Genomic DNA, 21068 nt, shown 5'->3' on the forward strand with positions numbered 1-21068 from the left:
GCTCTAAATTTTCCTTCCACTCCCTCAATATTTGACCCTGTTTTTCTTCTTCAATTTTACTTAATTTAATTGTAACTTTCTTGGCTTTTGATGTAACTAATGAGATTGCATCTTAGGATTTGCTTTCTGCCCTCTTAGATATTCTTCTGATATCTGAACACTCAGAGACATTCTGTGATGTTCCTGAAATTGGCACTCTCTTAATTGTACTGATCCTTTAATTGCCCTTTAGGAGAACCCTTAACAATATTTCCAAGTCTTACAAAGTTTTTGAAAGTTTTGCTGGTGAGTACTGAAAGTTTGTTCAGATACTATATTACAACCCAATCAGATAGAACAATCCATTTCTTTCAATTTGATTTTGCCTTAAGATTTAACCTGCTGTGCCAACAGTATTGCCTCATCTAAGAAAGCCTCCAATATCTGGACAACCCAATACAAATAGCAACTTCTCCCTTCCTTTTGCCCAGTACTTTAGGGTCATTTTAAATTGAATATCAGTGAGATTGAATATTAAGAGATAGTATCTCTTAGTGAGAGGTCATTTTTTTGCCCAGTTCATCCGAGGACTTGGCTGCCTGCCATAAATGTGGTTCAGGTCAAGGTGTATATTTTGATAAAACATTCAGACTCAGGTTTGGTTTAGTTTAGTTTAGTTTCGAGATACAGCAAGGAAACAGGCCCTTTGGCCCACCGAGTCCGCGCCGGACAGTGATCCCCGCACATTAACACTATCCTGCACTCACTAGGGATGATTTTTACATTTACCAAGTCAACTAACCTACAAACCTGTACGTCTTTGGAGTGCAGGAGGGAACCGAAGATCTGGGAGAAAACCCAGACGGTCACGGGGAGAACGTTCAAACTCCTTACAGACAGCACCCGTAGTCGTGATCGAAGCGGAGTCTCCAGCACTGCATTCGCTGTAAGGCAGCAACTCTACCGCTGTGCAACTGTGACTGCCAGGGGTTGAGTTAGACCCTTCCGTGCTGATCTGGCTGAGGACTTTACCCAAGTCAGCTCGATTTCCCTGATAGTTCCACTTGATCAGTTTAGTTTATTGTCCCTGTGTACCGAGGTACAGTGAAAAGCTTTTAGTTGCATGCTAACCAGTCGGCGGAAAGACAATACATGATTACAATCGAGCCCTCCACAGTGTACAGATACAGGATAAAGGGAATAATGTTTAGTGCAAGGTAAAGTCCAGTAAAGTTCGATTAAAGATAGTCCACTCAGAACACTACCTAATCATCCCAACCTAATATCCTTCTCTGATCTCAGCCTTATCTTCCCTGATTATTGATATAAACGTACGTATTCACGTCAAGCTTGCACTTCAGATGTTTTATTATATTTCAGTGCCAATTTAGAAAAGTCAGAATAGCCCATTTAACTTCATGATGCACAATCTAGTGCCGTTATAACTCTCCTAATGGAACATCAAGCTGTCTGACCTGGTATTTCAAGCGTTTAAACAGTTCCTTCCCAGCTGTTATCAGGCAACTGACCCATCCTACCAACAACTAGAGAGCAGTCCAGAACTACTATCTACCTCATTGGAGATCCTCGTATTATCTTTAATCAAACTTTACTGGACTTTACAGCAGGTTAAATCTTAAAGCAAAATCAAATTGTAAGAATGTTAGATAAGATAAGATAATCTTTATTGTCATTGTACAAGACAACAAAATTCTGTTGGAGCAGTCCTCCAGCTGCACAGGAATATAAGTATAAAAATACAATTTAAAAAAAAGAACTATTAAAAAATTTAACTATAACCATAAACATACAGGAGTATTGGCGGGTGTGTGAGAGAGAGGGGGGGGATCAATGTGGGAGGGGGATAGAGTTCAGTAGTGTCACAGCTCTATGGTAGAAGCTGTTTTTCAGTCTTGTCGTGCGGGCGCTCAGTGTCCTGTATCGTCTTCCTGAGGGCAGGAGGGTGAAGAGACAGTGTCCAGGGTGTGTGCTGTCTCTAATGATGCCCTTGACCCTCCGGATGCAGCGGGTCTGGTAGATGTCCTCCAGACTGGGGAGCTGGGTGCCAGTGATCCTCTCAGCAGTCTTGATGACGCGTTGGAGAGCTTTCCTGTTCTCTGCGGTACAGCCAGAGTACCATACTGTGATGCAGTATGTAAGAACTGACTCAATGGCTGACCTGTAGAAGCTCACCAGCAGCTGTTGTGGGAGACGTGCCCTCTTCAAGCACCTCAGGAAGTGAAGCCTTTGAAGTCCTTTCTTGGCCGTCGCCGTGGTGTTGACGGTCCAGGTCAGGTCGTGGCTGATGTTGACCCCGAGGTCAACATCAGCCATGTTATTGTTCTATCTGGGATGTATGACAATAAAACACTCCTGATTGTTGATTCTTGACTTCAGTTTAGTTTATTGTCACGTGTACCGAGGTACAGTGAAAAGCTTTTTGTTGCGTGCTAACCAGTCGGCAGAAAGACAATACATGATGTCTGAAGAAGGGTTTCGGCCCGAAACGTCGCCTATTTCCTTCGCTCCATGGATGCTGCTGCACCCGCTGAGTTTCTCCAGCACTTTTGTCTACCTTCGATTTTCCAGCATCTGCAGTTCCTTCTTAAACACATGATTACAATCAATCCATTTACAGTGTATAGATACATGATAAGGGAATAAGATTTAGTGCAAGATTAAGTCAGCAAAGCCCAGTCAAGAATCAGAGGTGGACAGTAGTTCAGCACTGCTCTCTGGTTGTGGTAGGATAATTCAGTTGCCTGAAATGCCTTGTTCGTATTCCTTGTCAGAGTTAACACACTGAGCCTTCTTTCTGAAATCCACTAAAAGTTAGATAATATGTTAAAATTGCCGCGCAATATACTTAATGCGATGTATTCCCAAGCTATGATGTTTAGATGTGGACACAGATAGTGAGTGAGCAGGGTTAGCTTTGGGCTGTGGCTCAACTAGTAGCGGTCTCACTTCTGAGACTGAAAATTCAAGACTCAATCCAACAACTGAAGATGACATTCTTTTAAATTAGATATTAATATGAGATACCACTTTCTCCATCAAGTGGTAAAGATCTCTTCATGCAATTTCATATTTCATACATCTTTTGATGAAAGAATGGATTGGCTGGGCTTATATTCGTTGGAATTTAGAAGGATGAGAGGGTATCTTATAGAAACATGTAAAATTCTTCAGGGATTGGACAGGATAGATGCAGGAAAAATATTCCCGATGTTGGGGGATTCTAGAACCAGGGGGGGTCACAGTTTAAGAATAAGGGGTAGGCCATTTAGGACTGAGATGAGGAAATACTTTTTCAGCCAGAGAGCTGTGGATCTGTGGAATTCTCTGCCGCAGGAGGCAGTGGAAGCCAATTCACTGGATGTTTTCAAGAGAGAGTTAGATAGAGCTCCTAGGACAAGGGATATGGGTAGAAAGCAGGACCGGGGTGCGGATTTTAGATGATCAGCCATGATCATATTGAATGGCGGTGCTGGCTCGAAGGGGCGAATGGCCTACTCCTGCACCTATTTGCTATGTTTCTCTGTTTATATCTTCTTGCACAGAAGAAGGCCATTCAGTCCATTGATTCTGGTTTAAAGAAGATCTGGGATATCTGCCCACTGCCTACTGGTCAATATTTCACCCTCGTCAAACTCATGGATGCTGATCATCAAGTGATTGTTACATTGCCGTTTGTGGACCTTATCATGCACACATTGGCAGCACTGTTTCCTAAATTACATCCATAGCTTTGATTTTAAAAATTGTTTTCTTGGCTGTAAAATGCATTGGACTGCTGTGAAAATTATTAGGCATCTGCAGGTCTTTCTTTTTAAAATTTCTCAACCAAATATTCTCCATGGATACCATGAAAAGCCTCCCTCTTCTTCCGAAGCCCAGAGTTTTCTTTTATGTTCGTGGTATTGAGATTGCACAGTGATGCCATTAATCAGTGAGAGCATCACGTGCCATTGGCTGGGGTGCTAAAGCACTCGTGGACGAAAGAAAGAAAAACTGCTTGCATTTATTTACAATCTTTCATGTCTTCAGGATGTCCCCAAATGAATTATTCTTAGACTACGGGTCATTTGTTTTTGCAGGTAAATATAGCAGGCAGTTTATACACAGCAAAGTCTCATAAATGGCAAAATAAGATAAATAGGCTGTTAATCTTCCTCAGTGTTTCTGCATCCACCCAGCAATAAATAGTGCCCTGAATTAATACCTTATTAGAAAGTTAGCACCTTCAATAATGTAGTATTCACCAGGTGCTGCACTAAAATAACTTGAGTAATAATATTATCTTCTACATTTTAACCACAAGCCGCACTTCAAAAATACTTTTGTGTTTACAATATGGTGCTGGTGGTGCGGCAGGTAGTGGAGATGTCTCCCAGCTCCCGTTACCTGCGTTTAAATCTGCCTTCTAGTGTTGTCTATGTGGAGTTTGCACGTTTTCCCTGTGGTCACAGTGATCTGGTTTTCTCCAAATTCTTCATGACTTGTGCAGGAAGGAACTGCAGATGCTGGTTTGCACCAAAGATAGACACAAAATACTGGAGTAACTCTGAGGGACAGGCAGCATCTCCGAAGAGAAAGAATGGGTGACGTTTCGGGTCGAGATCCTTCTTCAGACTTCATGACATGCTGCTGTTAGGTTAATTGGCCTTTCAAATATCCCACGGTGGGGCTGGCTGGTGTGAGATTTAGGAGTGTTCATGTGAATGGTTTGTTTATTATTGTCATGTGTACTGAGGTACAGTAAAAAACTTTTGTTAGTATACTACCCAGTCAAAGAAAAGACTGCACATGAATCAAGCACAGATAAAGGGTACAGCATGTTGTCCAAATATATAGCATTGAAGTCAGATTAAGTAAGTAAGTAAATAAGTAAGTAAGTAAGTTTATTGGCCAAGTATTCACATACAAGGAATTTGCCTTGGTGCTCCGCCGACAAGTAACTACATGACATCCAGTGACAGCTACGAATGACTCAGAAAACACCAAACATTAATAATAATAATAATAAAACATTAATGATAAAACACCATTGATCAAGCATGTGAACCAACAAACTACCAGATCAAAGGGAGGCTACAGATTTTTGGCTGTTGAGTAGAGCAACTACTCGTGGATAAAAACTGTTTTTATGTCTGGCTGTGGCAGCTTTGACAATCCGGAGTCGCCTTCCAGAGGGAAGTGATTCAAAGAGTTTGTGGCCAGGGTGAGAGGTTAAAGATAGTACAAATGTCTCCAATGAGGTAGATGGGAGGTCAGGACCGCACTCTAGCCGGTGGGAGGACCGTTCAGTTGCCTGACAATAGTTGGGAAGAAATTGCCTCAGAATCTGGAGTGTGTATTTTCAGACTTCTATAGCTTTTGCTTGAAGGGAGAGGGGAGAAGAGAGAGTGACAGGGGTGGGATTGGTCCGTGATATTGCGAGCTGCCTTGCCAAGGCAGATGGAGTCAATGGAAGGGAGGCTGGTTTGTGTGATGGTCTTGGATGTTGAGGCTGCTCCCAAAGCAGGCTTTGATGCATCCCGATAAAGATGCTTTCTACGGCGCATCTGTAGAAGTTGGTGAGAGTTGTTGGGTGTGTATGTGAGAGAACAGGTGGCAGAGACAAATGTGGGGGGGCAATAGGATTGATGGGACCACTCTGATATTCAGCATGGACTTAAACCTCCCATGTCATGTGAAATATTTTTTTATAAAATGATGGGATTCGGTAAGGAAGTGAAGGTTTCTTGTGTGCTTCTCTCTTTTCTTACTTTGTCCATGTCTTAAAGCCCTGTCCCATGGTACGAGTTCTTTCCAAGTGCTCTCCCGAGTTTAAAAAAAATCAAACTCGTGGTAAGCACGGAGAATGAACGTAGCGGGTACGTCGGAGCTCGGGGACGTCTCTTAGCGCTAACGGCAGGTACTCGGGAAGACTCGCGAACGGCAGGTAAGCACGGGAAGACCCGTAAAGATTTTTCAACATGATGAAAAATGTCCACGAGAACCCCGAGTACCGACGAGTGGCCATTACCGTAAATCTCCGAGTTCGAATCAGGGCAAACTCGGGAGAACTCTTGGAATGAACTCGTACTGGGGTTTAAGCTGGCAGCACTCTCCTCTGAATCAGAAGATTATGGGATCACATCGAGAAAATTACAAGTACAGATGTAAGGTCGGCACCAAAGGAATCTTGAGGTGTTATCTTTTGTGAATGTAAAATATCTAGCAGCACCATTTTGAGATGGACAGCATACCTGGAATTTGAAATGTGGTCCAGAGATGAAATAATTATATCCATGAAAAGGAAATTGGACTGAAGCATCCGGAGTTTGCACACAGTGCGTTGAAACATTTATGTGGACATTAATTTGCTAATGGTTGCTGTCTGATACTTTTATCCTTCACAGATTGTGTTGCTGCAGTCTTCTCCATTATAATCAATTATAATTATTGTCGGTGATCTAACAAAAACTTTAATTATTCAATTCTATTCCCACTGCAAGAAAAGTACTGTAAGTACCAGTTGAATGGGGATTGTGCGTTTTTGATGGAGTACCAAGCCATAATTACTGGTGAACAACCTTTCTGACTGAACAAATAAAACGTGAAAATTTGCCAATCCTCATTCAACTGGACGCACCTTTAGAAATGAGACGAGGAGGAATTTCTTCAGACAGAGGGCGGCGAATCTGTGGAATTCATTGCCACAGACGGCTGTGGAGGCCAAGTCAATGGACATTTTTAAGGCGGAGATTGACAGATTCTTGATTAGTGTCTGGGGTTATGGGGAGAAGGCAGGAAAATGGGGGTTGAGAGGGAAAGATAGATCAGCCATGATTGAATGGCAGAGTAGACCTGATGGGCTGAATGGCCTAATTCTGCTCCTAGGACTTATGAGCTTACGATGGCTTTTCCATGGCTGGGCGCCATAGACCCCTTTCAGGTTACAGCTCCTACAGTAATTGATGTTGAGGCAATATGGATCCACACTTGGAAGCCTGTTGATTCCTAATGGCGAAGGCTATACCTTTGTCACTGACTGGAAAATAGTATCTGGTAACAATGAAAGAATGGTTTAAATCCATATATAATACCTTTACGCTCACTATGATTACACTCCAAATTGTGTTACAACTATTCCACCGCTACCATCAGTATTGCCACCGTTGTAAAATGGGAGAGAGTTAGATTTAGCTCTTAGGGCTAAGGGAATCTAGGGATATGGGGGGAAAGCTGGAACGGGGTACTGATTTTGGACGATCAGCCATGATCACATTGAATGGCGGTGCTGGCTCGAAGGGACGAATTTTCTATGTTTCTATGGACCAAGTTGAAGAAGGGTCTCGACCCAAAATATCACCTATTCCCTTTTTCCAGAGATGCTGCCTGACCTGTTGAGTTACTCCAGCTTTTTGGGGTATCTATCTTATAATTAGGTGTAAACCAGCATCTGGAGTTCCTCCAGGAACCCCATGTAGCAAGTGGTGTATGCAGAGCAAGAACACAAGCAACATTTTGGACTTTAAAAAAACTAAATGCTTGTTTGTGGGATAAATATTTGAGCAGAACAACGGGAGATAATTTCACAAAATGCTGGAGTAACTCAGCGGGACCGGCAGCATCTCTGGGGAGAAGGAACGGGTGACGTTTCTGGTCGCAGCCATGATCACATTGAATGGCGGTGCTGGCTCGAAGGGCCGAATGGCCTACTCCTGCACCTATTTTCTATGTTTCTATGACCCTTCTTCAGACAGTTCCTTCCGACACAAGGGGGATAATTGTCAAGCTCTCGTTCCAAAACGGTGCCAGTGAATCCACTTAATCCTTGATCCGAGTGCTTTACATCTAAGTGTTGTTATTTTTGGAGGGGGGTGGATTTACTGATCATACTGGACTGTAATGTTTCCCGGAACAAGGGCTGCGGTTCAGAAGTACTTCAAAAAGCCGCAGATGTGCTTTGGGGACCTGGAGAAGCGAGTCCTTCTTCCCATCGGATCATGTGGCGCTTCTCCTTCTCCCTCCTGCTCTGTGTATAACCCGAGATAGACACAAAATGCTGGAGTAACTCAGCGGGGCCAGGCAGCATCTCTGGGGAGAAGGAATGGGCGACGTTTTAGGGGGTCGGGAGACCCTTCTTCCGACTGATGTTCGCAGATGCAGCCCGGCTTCTGTGTAATCTCCTCCCTGTTGAACCTCCCACATCTGTGGCCAGTCGTTCCTCCCTCCCCCGGCCCCTGACATCAGCCCGGCACATCGCTCCGCCTCGCCGGGGCCGGCGCTGCCTGTGATTGACTGCGGAGAAGGAGGAGGAGGGAGGGAGGGAGGTCGCTGCCAGTTTTGCGGAGGCGAGCGGGAGAGGGAGAGGGAGGAGAGAGGGAGAGAAGAGGGGAGGGAGGAGAGAGGAGGGAGAAGGGAGAAGGAGCGCATCGCATCGCAGGCGGAGCGCGTCTACAGTGGGACAGCCCCAGTGTTGGAGCCGCAGCGCCCGGACCCAGACCCAGAGCCGGGCTGATCGGCGTCTGCAGCCGGCGGAGAGACTCGGCCTCCCGGGGGGTAGGGGGGTAGAGACACTCGGGGGCGGCTGCTCTCTGTCTCTCTGTGTGAGAGCGTTGTACCGGGTCGTGGAGACAGACAGAGAGAGAGCGAGTGCGAGTGTGAGTGAGCGCCGGGCTCGCTGGATCCACGCTCCGCATCAACATGAGGATCAACCCGGGATTGTGTCCCCGCAGCGCGGCGCGATTCCTGCTGCTCGCCGCTATCCTACCAGGTAAGAACCGGAGAGGGCGGGATGCAACACGTCCTGCCGTTTAAATAAGGAGAGAGGGGGGACTGAGATATAGAGAAACTAGCCGAGGCTGGAGAAAGGAGGGGTGGCTGGATGGGGAGAGGGAGGGAGGAGGAGAGGGAGGGAGAGGGGGAGAGGGAGGGAGGGGGGGAGAGATAGGGGGGGAGAGATAGAGGGGGAGAGATAGAGGGGGAGAGGGAACTGAGAGTTGGGGCATTATTTGAAGTCTTATCACTTGGGTAGATCTACAACCAACGCTGCATCCACCTCCAGCCGCACTTTAATCAGAATCCTTCTCTTGTAGCAGTTTGCTCGCAGTTATTTTTTTTAATAGATCAGCCAAGATGCTGACTCGATTTATTAAAGGGTGAAAATGTGAATTGCAACAGAAAAAAAAAATCTGAAATGGTCCTCCCATAGTTATCTTCAAACAGCGATGAGTCATGTCACAGAAATAATTATGTCTCGCTTTGATACGTTTGCAAACTGTGTGTCGAGCCCTTTGACTAACACTCAAAAATGATACACCCAATTCCATACAAATATTCAGTGCAGTTGCAAGCTGGGGCCGGAGGCTGGTGAGGTGGTCTTTAAATGTCTCCCCAGTCCACACACACTGTTTTATGTGGCCAGTCTCTGACTGCGTTCTCTGAGCCGAACGTTTGTTTCCCAGCCATTGGAATCCTCTGCTATGTTATGTTGAGACCCAGCAGGGGTGGGAAGGCTGGGGAGGGGTTTTGTGTCAATGCAAAGGATCAGTCGGTTCCGTGGGGCGTGTACGACCACATAATTTATTTTGTCCCTGTGCTAATGTGTCATTAGCTTAGAATCCATGACTTGAAATCGAACGAGGTTACCCCGGAGAAAAGGCAGGAGCAATTCTGATGCATTCCTCCAGCCCCAGCGACTGTGACCCACAATTTTCAAGCACCACCCCCCCCCCCCCCCCCCCCCTTTCCCCTTCACTCATTTTTTCCATCTGTTTTCTGCACCCCTGGTCTTTCCATTTTTTAAGTTGCAACTGGGCTCTCTTCTCCCCCTTCCTCCCTGACACATCTCCCAATAATGTTCCTTGCCAAAGTCAATTGTTTAGTGCCTTTCATGTCAGATCCCAGAGCTTTGACAGACATTTCTGTCTGATCTGGAGTGCCTGTGTTCTCTGGCTCAAAGCTTACAGTACTCTGATTCCCGTTGAAGGCAGTATAAATGAAACCCTCTATTGATGTTTTATGCCTCATTGCTACATTTACAAACTATTGAATCCCATCTCTGAAAAGCCAATTGTTTAATTGCATCAATCTATTAACATGCGAATGCTCCTTTTTATATCTAAGGATTTGAGTTAGCGAAACATGTTCATACATATGTTTTAAAATATCCCCGATTGAGTTTTAATCTGTCAGATTGAGTTTTAAAATCTTGTATTGAGTTTTTCCAGTTAATATTATTAACAGGCTTGAAATAATTTTCTGGTTTGATATCTCACTTGATGCACGAGGTACAACTTAATGGATCGGTGAAGTGCCTTGGATGTGGTTCAAGCTGTGAAATGTTCCATTGGTTGTGAATGAGTTTGGATTTTCTTTGTTATTTGTCTGGCAGCGGTCTTGATTATTGGTATTTTGTTTACGTGTCATTAAAAATTGTTGAGCTCTCAATCACAACCTGTGTTGTGAATGGGTAACAGGCCGTTAGCATTGGCAGTCTCTCTGACTCTTTGAAAAGTGATCAGTTCGGTTCTGTTATACTGCCTTGGGCTTTGAGTGGTTCTGGAGTTGGACTCCATTTATTTTTTTTATTCCTGCGCTGAGCAATGCACCATTATCATTATGGTGGTGTGCACCGAGAATGTGATTGTGTAGTTGGCATCAAAACAACCACTGACATAAGCAGTAACATTTCTGAGACCAAATTACAGACAGCCTGCGAGTGATTTATCCAGAGCCTTCGTCCTCCTCCATCACGTTCAATTGTTTTGCTGCCAATGCTCACTGGGCACGTTGCTCTGGGAGTGAGTGGGAGGAATGAGATTATTTGGAAGCCACGCTGAAATAAATGTGTATGTTCCACGTATACATTCAATTAAGTTTCGATAATCCCATGCCAGTTGACGGAGAGAACGAGGCAACAATTCGGGCGCACTCTGCTGTGCTGAGAACATAGTTCAGGTTAAGCATCATCATCATCATCATCATCACAGACCCACACCACCCTGGCCACACACTCATCTCACCACTGACATCCGGAAGAAGGTACAGGAACCTGAAAACTAATGCCCAGGTTCAGGGGCAGCTTCTTCCCTGCAGCCATTAGGCTATTAAACACTCCAACCTTCAATAAGCTCTGAATTTCATCGACTTGGGGCATTGGTTTTGTTGTTTTGCATTATTATTATTTGTTTGTTTATTATGTGTGTGTACATATATATATATGTATATATATATATTCAGTATGTGTGTATGTATGTATATGTGTGTGTGTGTATATATATATATATGTATTGAACTTTTAATATATGTGTATATATTCAGTGTGTGTGTGTGTGTATCTATATACTGAACTTTTAATATACACACGCACACACACACATATGTATGTGTGCATATATGTGTGTGTGTATACATGTGTGCATATATATGTGTATGTGTGTGTGTATATATGCATGTATGTGTGCGTGCGTATATATGCGTGTATACGTGTGTGTGCGTGTGTATATATTTATGTATGTGTGTGTGTATATGTGTGTGTATGTATATGTGTGCATATTAAAAGTTCAGTATATATATGTATATATATATTAAAAGTTCAGTACGTATATATACAGATGTTTTTTTCACGTTTATGATATTGTTTACAGTGTACTGTGTTTACATATACTGTTGTGTTGCTGCGAGTAAGAATGTCATTATTCCATCTGGGACACAGGACAATAAAATGAATGTTGATGTAATTCTGCGTGGATATTGTGCAGAGAGAAGGGTTTGCACTGCATGGTGCAATTCAAAACATGTGCCAAGACTAGAAAGGGAAAAGGTAACTCCACAAAACTGGCAGCGGTGGATGTGTGAGCAACCGTCAAAGCGCGTTGAAGCGTCCTTCTATTGATGCTGCCTGATGACTAAGCTGCTAAACAATCAAGGGGGTTTGCTTCTAAAGATAGAGAGCAGAGTAGGCATACAGGATCGTGTTCAGGCATACAGGATCTCCTGATTTATGCATCCTCCCCCTTCTCCAGAAGCTCACATTCTCTTCCTTTGTGGGCCACCCCCTGCCTCGATCGTGAATAATGAGTTTCCCACAGAGTCTCCTTGCGCAATAATCACCAACTGTTTGGATAATATCGATTAATTTGAGAGCAGTACGCCGCTTTTTAATATGTATAAGTGAAAATGTTCACAAGGGCTTTACAAGTAAACGACCGATTGAAGTCTGTGTGGTTGGTTAACAGACACATATCCGGGAGGCAGCATGGCAACATGAGTGCACATTTATTCTATTTACATACATGACGTGCATGACTCACCTGAATCGCTTCCACAATATCTGTAGTGCTGCATTTTCTTCGACTGCATGCTTATTGGTGGAGGGGTGGGTGGGGGAGGGAAGATTGGGCGGGAAAGGGGGACGAGTGCCAAGGAGAAGAGTAGCAACTTTGCAACGGTGGCCTAGATATTTATTGTAGGACGTAGGATTTCAACTCGGTAATCCTGTTCTCCCGCCCCCCCTCCCCCCCAGTCTTCTTCTTCCTCGTGTCCGGCCATCTTCCATATCACGTCTTTCCGGTCAGTCAGTGACGTTTGACGGTCGGTGGTTGCAGAATTGGCTACTTCAGTCAGTCGCTGTGGTACAGTTTCTGTCGTCACACGTGGGGGCGTTCATTGAAGTCACCTTGTTGATGTCCCAACTGAGCTGGCTTCTCATCCTGTGTCATCTGGTGTGATGAGGAGATTAATATTCCATCCGGATGTCTTGTGTATGGATGCCAAGTAGCTGAGTGCGTGGTATGTGCGTTTGTAAAAAGATGGAAATTGTATCTGATCTTAGAAAATTGTTTTATCTCTGGAAAGGTGATGTAGCTCAGAATGCACGAAGAACATGTCTACTACCTCAACATGATTGGCAATGCATCATCGACACAATAGACAATAGGTGCAGGAGTAGGCCATTCGGCCCTTCGAGCCAGCACCGGCATTCAATGTGATCATGGCTGATCATCCCCAAACAGTACCCCGTTCCTGCCTTCTCACCATATCCCCTGACTCCCCTGTCTTTAAGAGCCCTATCTAGCTCTACCTTGAACGTATCCAGAGAACCGGCCTCCACCACCCTCTGGGGCAGAGAATTCCACAGACTCACCACTCTCTGTGAGAAAAAGTGTTCACCTATATTTGTTTGTTTGATAAAATGATTGTTGTAGGCCCAGTTTTGTGGATGTAACATGGACCAAAAAAGGTGTATTTTGGATGTGCTTAAAATGGGAAGATTAAGTATATCTAACTATGATCTGGGTGTGTCGTTGTCCATTTCTCACTGCCTGTAGTTTACCTTCACCAGCTATCACTCTTCACTGATCAAGCCTGTGTTGACATGTAACAGTAGAATTCAATCTGCCAGGCCTGTGGATAGATTGTGGGCTCTGCAAACATTAGAAACTAGAACCCCCGTTACGAAATACTGCTGGATTGCAATCATTGAATTTAGATTAATGGCCTCTGGATTGAGAGGCTTTAACATGTCGGAATTATATCTTGTAAATTTCAGAGTGTGACCCTTTGCAGCACTTTTGAACTTGGGAATGATAGATTCGAGCTCTTTACACTTTGTTTTAAGGGAGCCACTAGCTGTTGATTTGTAGTTTTTTATATTTTCAATATTTTTTTCATATCCTCATTTTATAAACAATCTCTTGTTTAACGAGTTGCCGCTCACTGAACAGATAAAATACTTCTAATGGCCCTGTCCCACGGTACGAGTTCATTCCAAGAGCTCTCCCAAGTTTAAAAAAAAATCAAACTCGTGGGAAGCATGGAGAATGAACGTAGCGGGTACGTCGGAGCTCGGGGACGTCTCTTAGCGGCTCGTAACGCTAACAGCAGGTACTCGGGAAGACTCGCTAACGGCAGGTACTCGGGAAGACACGTGAAGATTTTTCAACATGTTGAAAAATGTCCACGAGAGCCCCGAGTACCGACGAGCGGCCATTACCGTAAATCTCCGAGTTCAAATCAGGGCAAACTCGGGAGAACTCTTTGAATGAACTCGTACAGTGGGACAGGGGTTTAAGCATTTACAAATATTAATCGAAGCATAAAAATGTCTGAGAGTAGACTTTTCAAACATGTTCTTAAAATGTCCTTTTTATTAACAGCCAATTTAGACGCTTGTTTTTTTTTTACGGGCCCAAAGGCTTCATCTATTTATTATGGGCACTGTCACTTTCAACATCAGGACTGCCTTTAGGAAGCTCTTTATGCCATTTGGTCTTCTGGTGCCCTAACCATCTGTAAAGTGGAAGTCTTTCGGAGGCCTGTGAGTGGACTGATGACTGGGCTGTCCCTCTACCCTCTCCTTCCAATAATCCCAAGGGGGACAGAGGGTGGTGAATCTGTAGGATTCGTTGACAGAGAGGGCTGTGGACATAGAGGGCCAAGTCTATGGATATTTTTAAGGTGGAGATAGATGGATGCTTGATTGGTACAGGTGTCAGGGATTATGGGGAGAAGGCAGGAGAATGGGGGTTGAGAGGGAGAGAAAGATCAGCCATGGTTGGTTTGATGGGCCGAATGGCCTAATTCTGCTCCTATCACTTGACCTAATGAACCATTCTCAGTCAGGCTTTCAACATTTTTTTGCTTTGGCATTTTTCCCTTTGCCTCTTCAGTTTTGTTGTCCTGTTATGCATGACTTTCCTGACACCCCTCCCTAATTTGACACACCCAGAATGTTCGGGGGTCCCATTAGTGTAAGTGGTGGTCATGTACTCTTCCTCTCCTCCCACACCTGTCTTGTCTCATCATTGATGAGGACAACTTGTAGACCAGGTGTGATTGATTAGTCTAATGAATACTTCAGTTAACTGCATGTACTACAGAGGTTGTTAATCAGCATTGGCTCACTGATTGTGTGGTTCATTAATAGTTAATCCTGGTCCAGGCCCCATTTGGAGTTGGTGTATCCACAGTTGATTAAAGCAGTAATGAGTGGTCAGAAGGCTGGGGGTATCTTTCCTTCTTCCACAGCACAGCACAGCACAGCACAGCACAGCTGAGATCTCTCGAAGGTGCTTGCTGCTATTTGCTTCCTGGTATGAAATTTACCGAAGTAATTATCCTGGCAGCGTGGGTGGTCTACATTTTGGGTTGAGCCCTGCATGTGAAGAAACCTTCGTAAGTCGCCTGGTGGCAACGTTCAGATAATACATTGACACTCTTATAGTTGTAGAGCCAAGCTGTGGTAGTACGAGATTGGGTAACCTGTAGTGTTGAGGGCACAGTTGCCCTGAAGATGTGGTTGGGCCCTTGAACTTGCTGTTCCACGAGAGCAAATCCAAACTGGTCAAGATGTATGTGTGCATCTATGTGGCTTGAACGCTGGTGAATGGAGGTGGAGATGAGGAGGAATTTCTTTACCAGCGAGTGGTGAATCTGTGGAATTCATTGCCATGGATGGCTGTGAAGGCCAAGTCATTGGGTATTTTAAAACGGAGATTGATAGGTTTTTTGGTTAGTAAGGGTGTTTAACGTAACGGGGAGCAGGCGGGAGAATGGAGTTGAGAGGGAAAAGTATGGTGGAGTGGACTCGATGGGCTGAATGTCCTAATTCTGCCCTTGTATCTTCTGGTGTGTGTTTTTATTCTTGAGTCAGTGTCGCATGCAAACCCGATGATTATTACTTTACTTTATATGGTGTTGTGAATAAATTGGCTGTTTCCCCATTTTGAAACAGTGGCTCAATTCAAAAGGACATCGAGAGTTGGTAAGTGGCCAAAGGTTGTGCAAAATGTTATATAATTGTAAATTTTTGTTATCACTTGTAGTTTGTATCGAGGCACAGATTTATATTCCCAAGCTATTTAAATTGCATATTTAAAGCCTCTGTTGCGTTATTATCTGGGCCATTGATTTCATAATCTAAGTCTCCAGTTCAATTGAGCTCCTTGTTCCAGAATCCTTATCGGAATGTTCAAGGATACGTCTGCAGATGTATCCATGTTTTCCAATGTGTTAAAATAGTAGCGTTCATAGACAAAGCATTTGGAAGATATTTTGGAAACTGTCTTCTCCCAATATCCCCTGCCTGATCCCTCCCCGAACTCTTCTAGTGCTATGACTTTCTATTTCAGATTGTAGCGTTGTACCAACCTTCGCTATGTGTTATCCTTTGGGGAAACGGTCATTGTACCACTAGAAAACACTGAGCCTCTCAGGCACTGCATCATTCCAATTAGTGCAGTTTATTGAGAGGAAGTGGCGTGTAAACAAGCAGCCAGGACAGCAAATGACTGAGCTCCATCGAGGCGTGGGGAATGTTATCATCTCCCGGGTGAACCATGTTTGGAAGCATGAAAACAAATCCCCGTCTCTCTGTTAGAGGTTGTGTGACACAAGACTGACATCACTTCCCTCTCCTCCAGTGCAGGGCCTGATGTGGACTGATGTACAGGCAAAGGTTTGGTTTATTGTCACGTGTACTGAGGTACAGTGAAAAGCTTTTGTGTGCTAACCAGTCGGCGGAAAAGCAATACAAGATTACAATCATGCCATCCACAGTGTACGGATACAAGATAAACGGAATAACACAAATAACGTTCAGTGCAAGATAAAGTCTAGTAGACGCACAACGTTGACTGTTGCTCTTTCCACTGCCTGACCTGGGTTCTTCCAGCATGTTTTAGTTATGTTTCCAATTGCCAGCACCAGAAATAATTTGGGTCTTTGAGGATTGCCTGGAAAATTATTAGGAATCAAGGAATAAGTCAACATCATAGGAAGTTGAGGGAAAAGTGATGCCTCACTTAGGACTGACTTGAATCTGAGAGTTCAAATGAAGGTACTTGCTGCCTTGAGGCTCTGCTCTTCTATGGTGTATGTGCTATATAAATCCCATCCATTATTATTATGTATGTGGATTTTAGACAATGCTGGAGGAACTCGGTGGGTGAGGCAGCATCTATGGAGCAAACGAATAGGTGACGTTTTGGGTCGAGACCCTTCTTCAGACTGATGTGGAGGTCGGTGGGGGGTGGAGCGGGAAGAAGAAAGGAAGAGGTGAAGACAGTAGGCTGTGGGAGAGCTGGGAAGTGTCTCGACCCAAAACGTCACCTATTCCTTCGCTCCATAGATGCTGCTTCACCCGCTGAGTTTCTCCAGCAATTTTGTCTACCTTTGATTTTTCCAGCATCTGCAGTTCTTTCTTGAACGTTTAGTGTAAGGTAGAGCCTCATTAAAGATAGTCCGAGGGTCTTCAATGAGGTAGATGGTAGGTCAGGACCGCTCTAGTTGGTGAGAGGACGGTTCAGTTGCCCGATAACAGCTGGGAAGAAACTGTCCCTGAATCTGGAGGTATGTGTTTTCCCACTTCTGAACCTCTTGCCTGAGAGGGGGGGGGGGTGAAAGAGGGTGAGTGGTACATGCAGCCAGGGAGCACATCTATCTGTCGGATGTTCCTACTGTCGTAGAACAGCAAACCTTTTTTTACAGACTTCGAGAGTTTTGTTGGAATTGTTTTCATTCGACTGATGCAGTTGTTCCTGATTTTTGCCAAATATGATATCTTGCTTCAGTAACTCCAGCTGTTGCTGCGTCCTGGATGCGTCCCTGTGGCTGCATTGATGGATTGAAGGCCTCATTATCTGCAAGTGTGCAGTGCGGGACAGGCAGCTGATTTCTCAATTTAGTCGCTAATAGGAAGTGGTGAAATTAGATTGGAATGGTCATTAACGGGTCTCCTCCTGTTATCCTGTAACCTCGAGTTACCTTGGGGAGACGACAGATTGAAACAAGAAAATGGATTGCCTTTTGAAGGAATTTGGAGATAGTGGCCAGTCTTCATGAGTTATCCATCTCTTGTAGGCTTGTCTTCTGGTTGGACAGGGTGGATGAAGATAGGGTATTGCCTCTGGGTTGGTGTCAAATCTGATCTGTAACTCCTGACGTAAGATGCTTTTACTAATCTTAGAGTTGACGTCAAAGTCAGAGCAATTTATTCTTGTCTATCATCTCTGCGTTTAACAATAATTGGGTTTAATGGCCAGCCTAATTTACCCAAGAGGGCTTTGCTTTTTTGGATTATTTGCAATGGAAGTCGGCTCGCTCAGTAGAGGCTGGTTTACTGAGAGTCCTGATCACTGTGTATTGCAAAGTTAATGAACCGCAGCAGGGAAATAGAATGGTGCCCTATTAATGATCATTCCAATGCCTGCTCTTGGCCCAATTCTCAAAGCCTTTGCCCCTAATGGTGTCCTGGCCTTCAGTTGGAATGCATCTTGGAGGTTCTTCAAATCCAGATGTCGTCATTACAATTCGCCCAGGGGTGCTGTGGGAATACTGGAACGGGCAGACATCTTGCAGTGTCCCCTACGTCTCAACAGGGACTCTGCTTCTCTCATCCTCCAGGGGTACAGTCACTGAAATGAGGGGTCACGGGTAGAGGGTCGAGGGCCTTGCTCCAGGCAGTAGGAGTTCTCCCCATTTGCTCAGCTCCACATATAATGAAAAAGCATTGTTGAGACGAGCAATTAATTGAGCATGTACCTCCACTCCACCTCACTGAGCAGGTCTGATCCCCACTCGAGGATTGTTGTCTGATTACCTTCCTGCAGATTACTTGCAGTAGTCACTGGTATCCGTACGCAGCTGGCTTTTTGATGCTCGCCTTCACATGTCACCAATTATTAGATAAGAGATGATGAGGAATTTCTGTAGTCAGAGGGAGGTGAATCTGTGGAATTAATTGCCACGGAAGGCTGTGGAGGCCATTAATGGGTATGTTTAAGGTGGAGACTGAGAGATTCTTGGTTAGTACGGGTGTCGGGGGTTTTGGGGAGAAGGCAGGAGAATGAGGTTGAGAGGGAGAGATAGATCAGCCATGAATGAATTGCAGAGCAGGCGAATAGACTAAATAGACTAAAGGGCCTGTCCCACTTTCACGACCTCTGCGGAGTTTGCCCTTGACTCGTACTCACCGCATGGTCGTCACGAGGTCATAGGAGGTCGTAGGAAGGACGTAGCAGGCCGTAATGCTAGTCGTAGGTACTTGTGGCATCAAGTAGGTCGGGGCGTTTTTTCTAGCATGATGAAAATGTCTGCAAGTAAAAAAAGTCGTAAAAGTGAGACAGGCCCTTAATCCTGCTCCTACAACTTATGAACTTGTGAAGTGTTTACCCATGTCGGTATTTACTCAAGGCTGCAGTGAACCTGCCATCAGTACCTTAACAGGAGCTGGAATGGGCAGCATGCGTTATGGCACTCCTCTGTGCCAGCTTCGGAGAAGGTAAACTGCAAGCCTGGTGCTTTAATAAATTGCTTTAGAAACTGCTGCGCAATTAAAGGTCCATTTGATGCACCAGGTCCCCAAGGCAGAATTGTAAGAGTCCTAATCATATAATGAAAATTGTCTAAAGCAGTCTCACTCTGCTTGTGTCTTGCTTCATAGTAAGTAATGCAGAAAGTGCTATATTATTCATTAAAGTTAGCCCCTCTGAACCGGGTAATTTGATTGAAGATGCTTAATTATTAAAATGCGTATCGTTATGGAGAAGAAAATAGCTGCAGCACTCCTTTGAATAAGGTACAGATTGCTTTTATTGGACTGATTTGACATTGCAGATTAATTACTTAATCACAATAGAGACAAGCATCTGGTTGATATAGAATCATAAATATCATTAACGTTGAATTTTGGGCTGCAATCCGAATAGTGAATGTTGGTTATGGCAGTGAATTGCAAATGGAAATAGATCTGAAGTTTATGTATCCAATGTGTTTGTTGGTTCCAAAAAATAATTGGACTTTATTAAAGATTTTGGTTTCGGGCAATTTGCAGTTCACCAGAATGAAAGTTGTTTCCTTGCAGCCAAGGAATACTTTTTCTTTATTTGTAAATGCATACTTGATAAGTAGGAAAATGTAGGTCAGTTTTGAAAGCAGAAAAATTAGTTGGAGTGAAGGCGCTGAGAAAGACAAAACTGAGGCAGCAAAGTATTCTCCGTGGCAGGAGATGGAATCACCGTGTCAGATTTAACGGGCGGTCCCACTTGGGCGACCTAATCCGCGGGTTCTGGCGAGTTTGCCCTAGACTCGTACTCGCAGCATGGTCGACACGAGGTCCTAGGAGGTCTTTGTAACTCTCCTCCATGCTCGAAGAGTGGTCTCCGCGTACTCGAGACCTCAGCTAGGTCGCGGCGTATTATTCAACATGTTGAAAAATGCCCGCGAGTGAAAAAAGTTGCCATGGAAGAAATAGATACTTTTTTTTACTCGTAGGTTTAGTCGTAGTAGGTCAATAGACAATAGGTGCAGGAGTAGGCCATTCGGCCCTTCGAGCTAGCACCGCCATTCAATGTGATCATGGTCGTAGTAGGTCGGCATGTTAGTCGTAGGTCATCGAGGGTAGTTGAAGGTAGTCGTAGATAGTCTTCATTATAGTCGAAGGAGGTCGTCTTCACTCTCCACTATTCGGTGTCCAATTTTCCCGAAGTTAGCCGAAGCTGGTCTTCAACATAGTCGAAGGAGGTCTTCATTTTTTTTCAAACTCTTCTAAACTCGCCAATTAGGTTGCCCAGGTGAGACAGCCCCTTAATGTGGACAGGAGCGATAATAGATGGGGCACAAAATATCAGGGAAAAATATGCAGTGGTGTAAGCTTTTTAATATCTTGTGGGTATTGTTTGGTAGAAGCTCAGTGAGGTGTAGTGGAGGCCCATGTTCAATTGCTTGTCCTGACCATGGTTTTTCATCATATGTGGAGCTGAAAGACCCTCAACTCTACACTGCAAAAAGTTGTGAGTACTGCCCAGTCCATCACCGGCTCTGACCTCCCCATCATCAAAAGGATTTATCAGAGTCGCTGCCTCAATGGTGGAGTGTCCTTGGGAAAATATGAGTGTGTTTGTTATTTTTAGGGTCAGGGTGACTGTTTAATAATCTGATCCAACAAAACTGAGAAGTAAAGGTGGTAGGTACACAAAAATGCTGGAGAAACTCAGCGGGTGCTGCAGCATCTATGGAGCGAAGGAAATGGGTAACGTTTCGGGCCGAAACGTTACCTATTTCCTTCGCTCCATAGATGCTGCTGCACCCGCTGA

At 44.4% G+C, this 21068-nt stretch overlaps 1 protein-coding gene across 2 annotated transcripts in view; it reads left to right on the forward strand.

Moving 5' to 3' along the window:
- Window positions 1-8330: 8330 nt before the first annotated feature.
- The window catches only part of nectin1 (nectin cell adhesion molecule 1), a 349415-nt gene continuing 336677 nt past the window's right edge, over window positions 8331-21068 (forward strand). Inside the window, exon 1 of one of the 2 annotated variants that reach the window (XM_033049953.1) lies at window positions 8331-8746. In XM_033049953.1, the coding sequence (XP_032905844.1) occupies window positions 8677-8746 (70 nt within the window). In that variant the 5' untranslated portion in view covers window positions 8331-8676. The remainder of the gene's footprint in view (window positions 8747-21068) is intronic. The other variant, XM_033049952.1, reaches the window with a different exon arrangement.

Source organism: Amblyraja radiata, chromosome 33 (assembly GCF_010909765.2).
Source record: "Amblyraja radiata isolate CabotCenter1 chromosome 33, sAmbRad1.1.pri, whole genome shotgun sequence".
Classification (NCBI taxonomy): Eukaryota; Metazoa; Chordata; class Chondrichthyes; order Rajiformes; family Rajidae; genus Amblyraja; species Amblyraja radiata.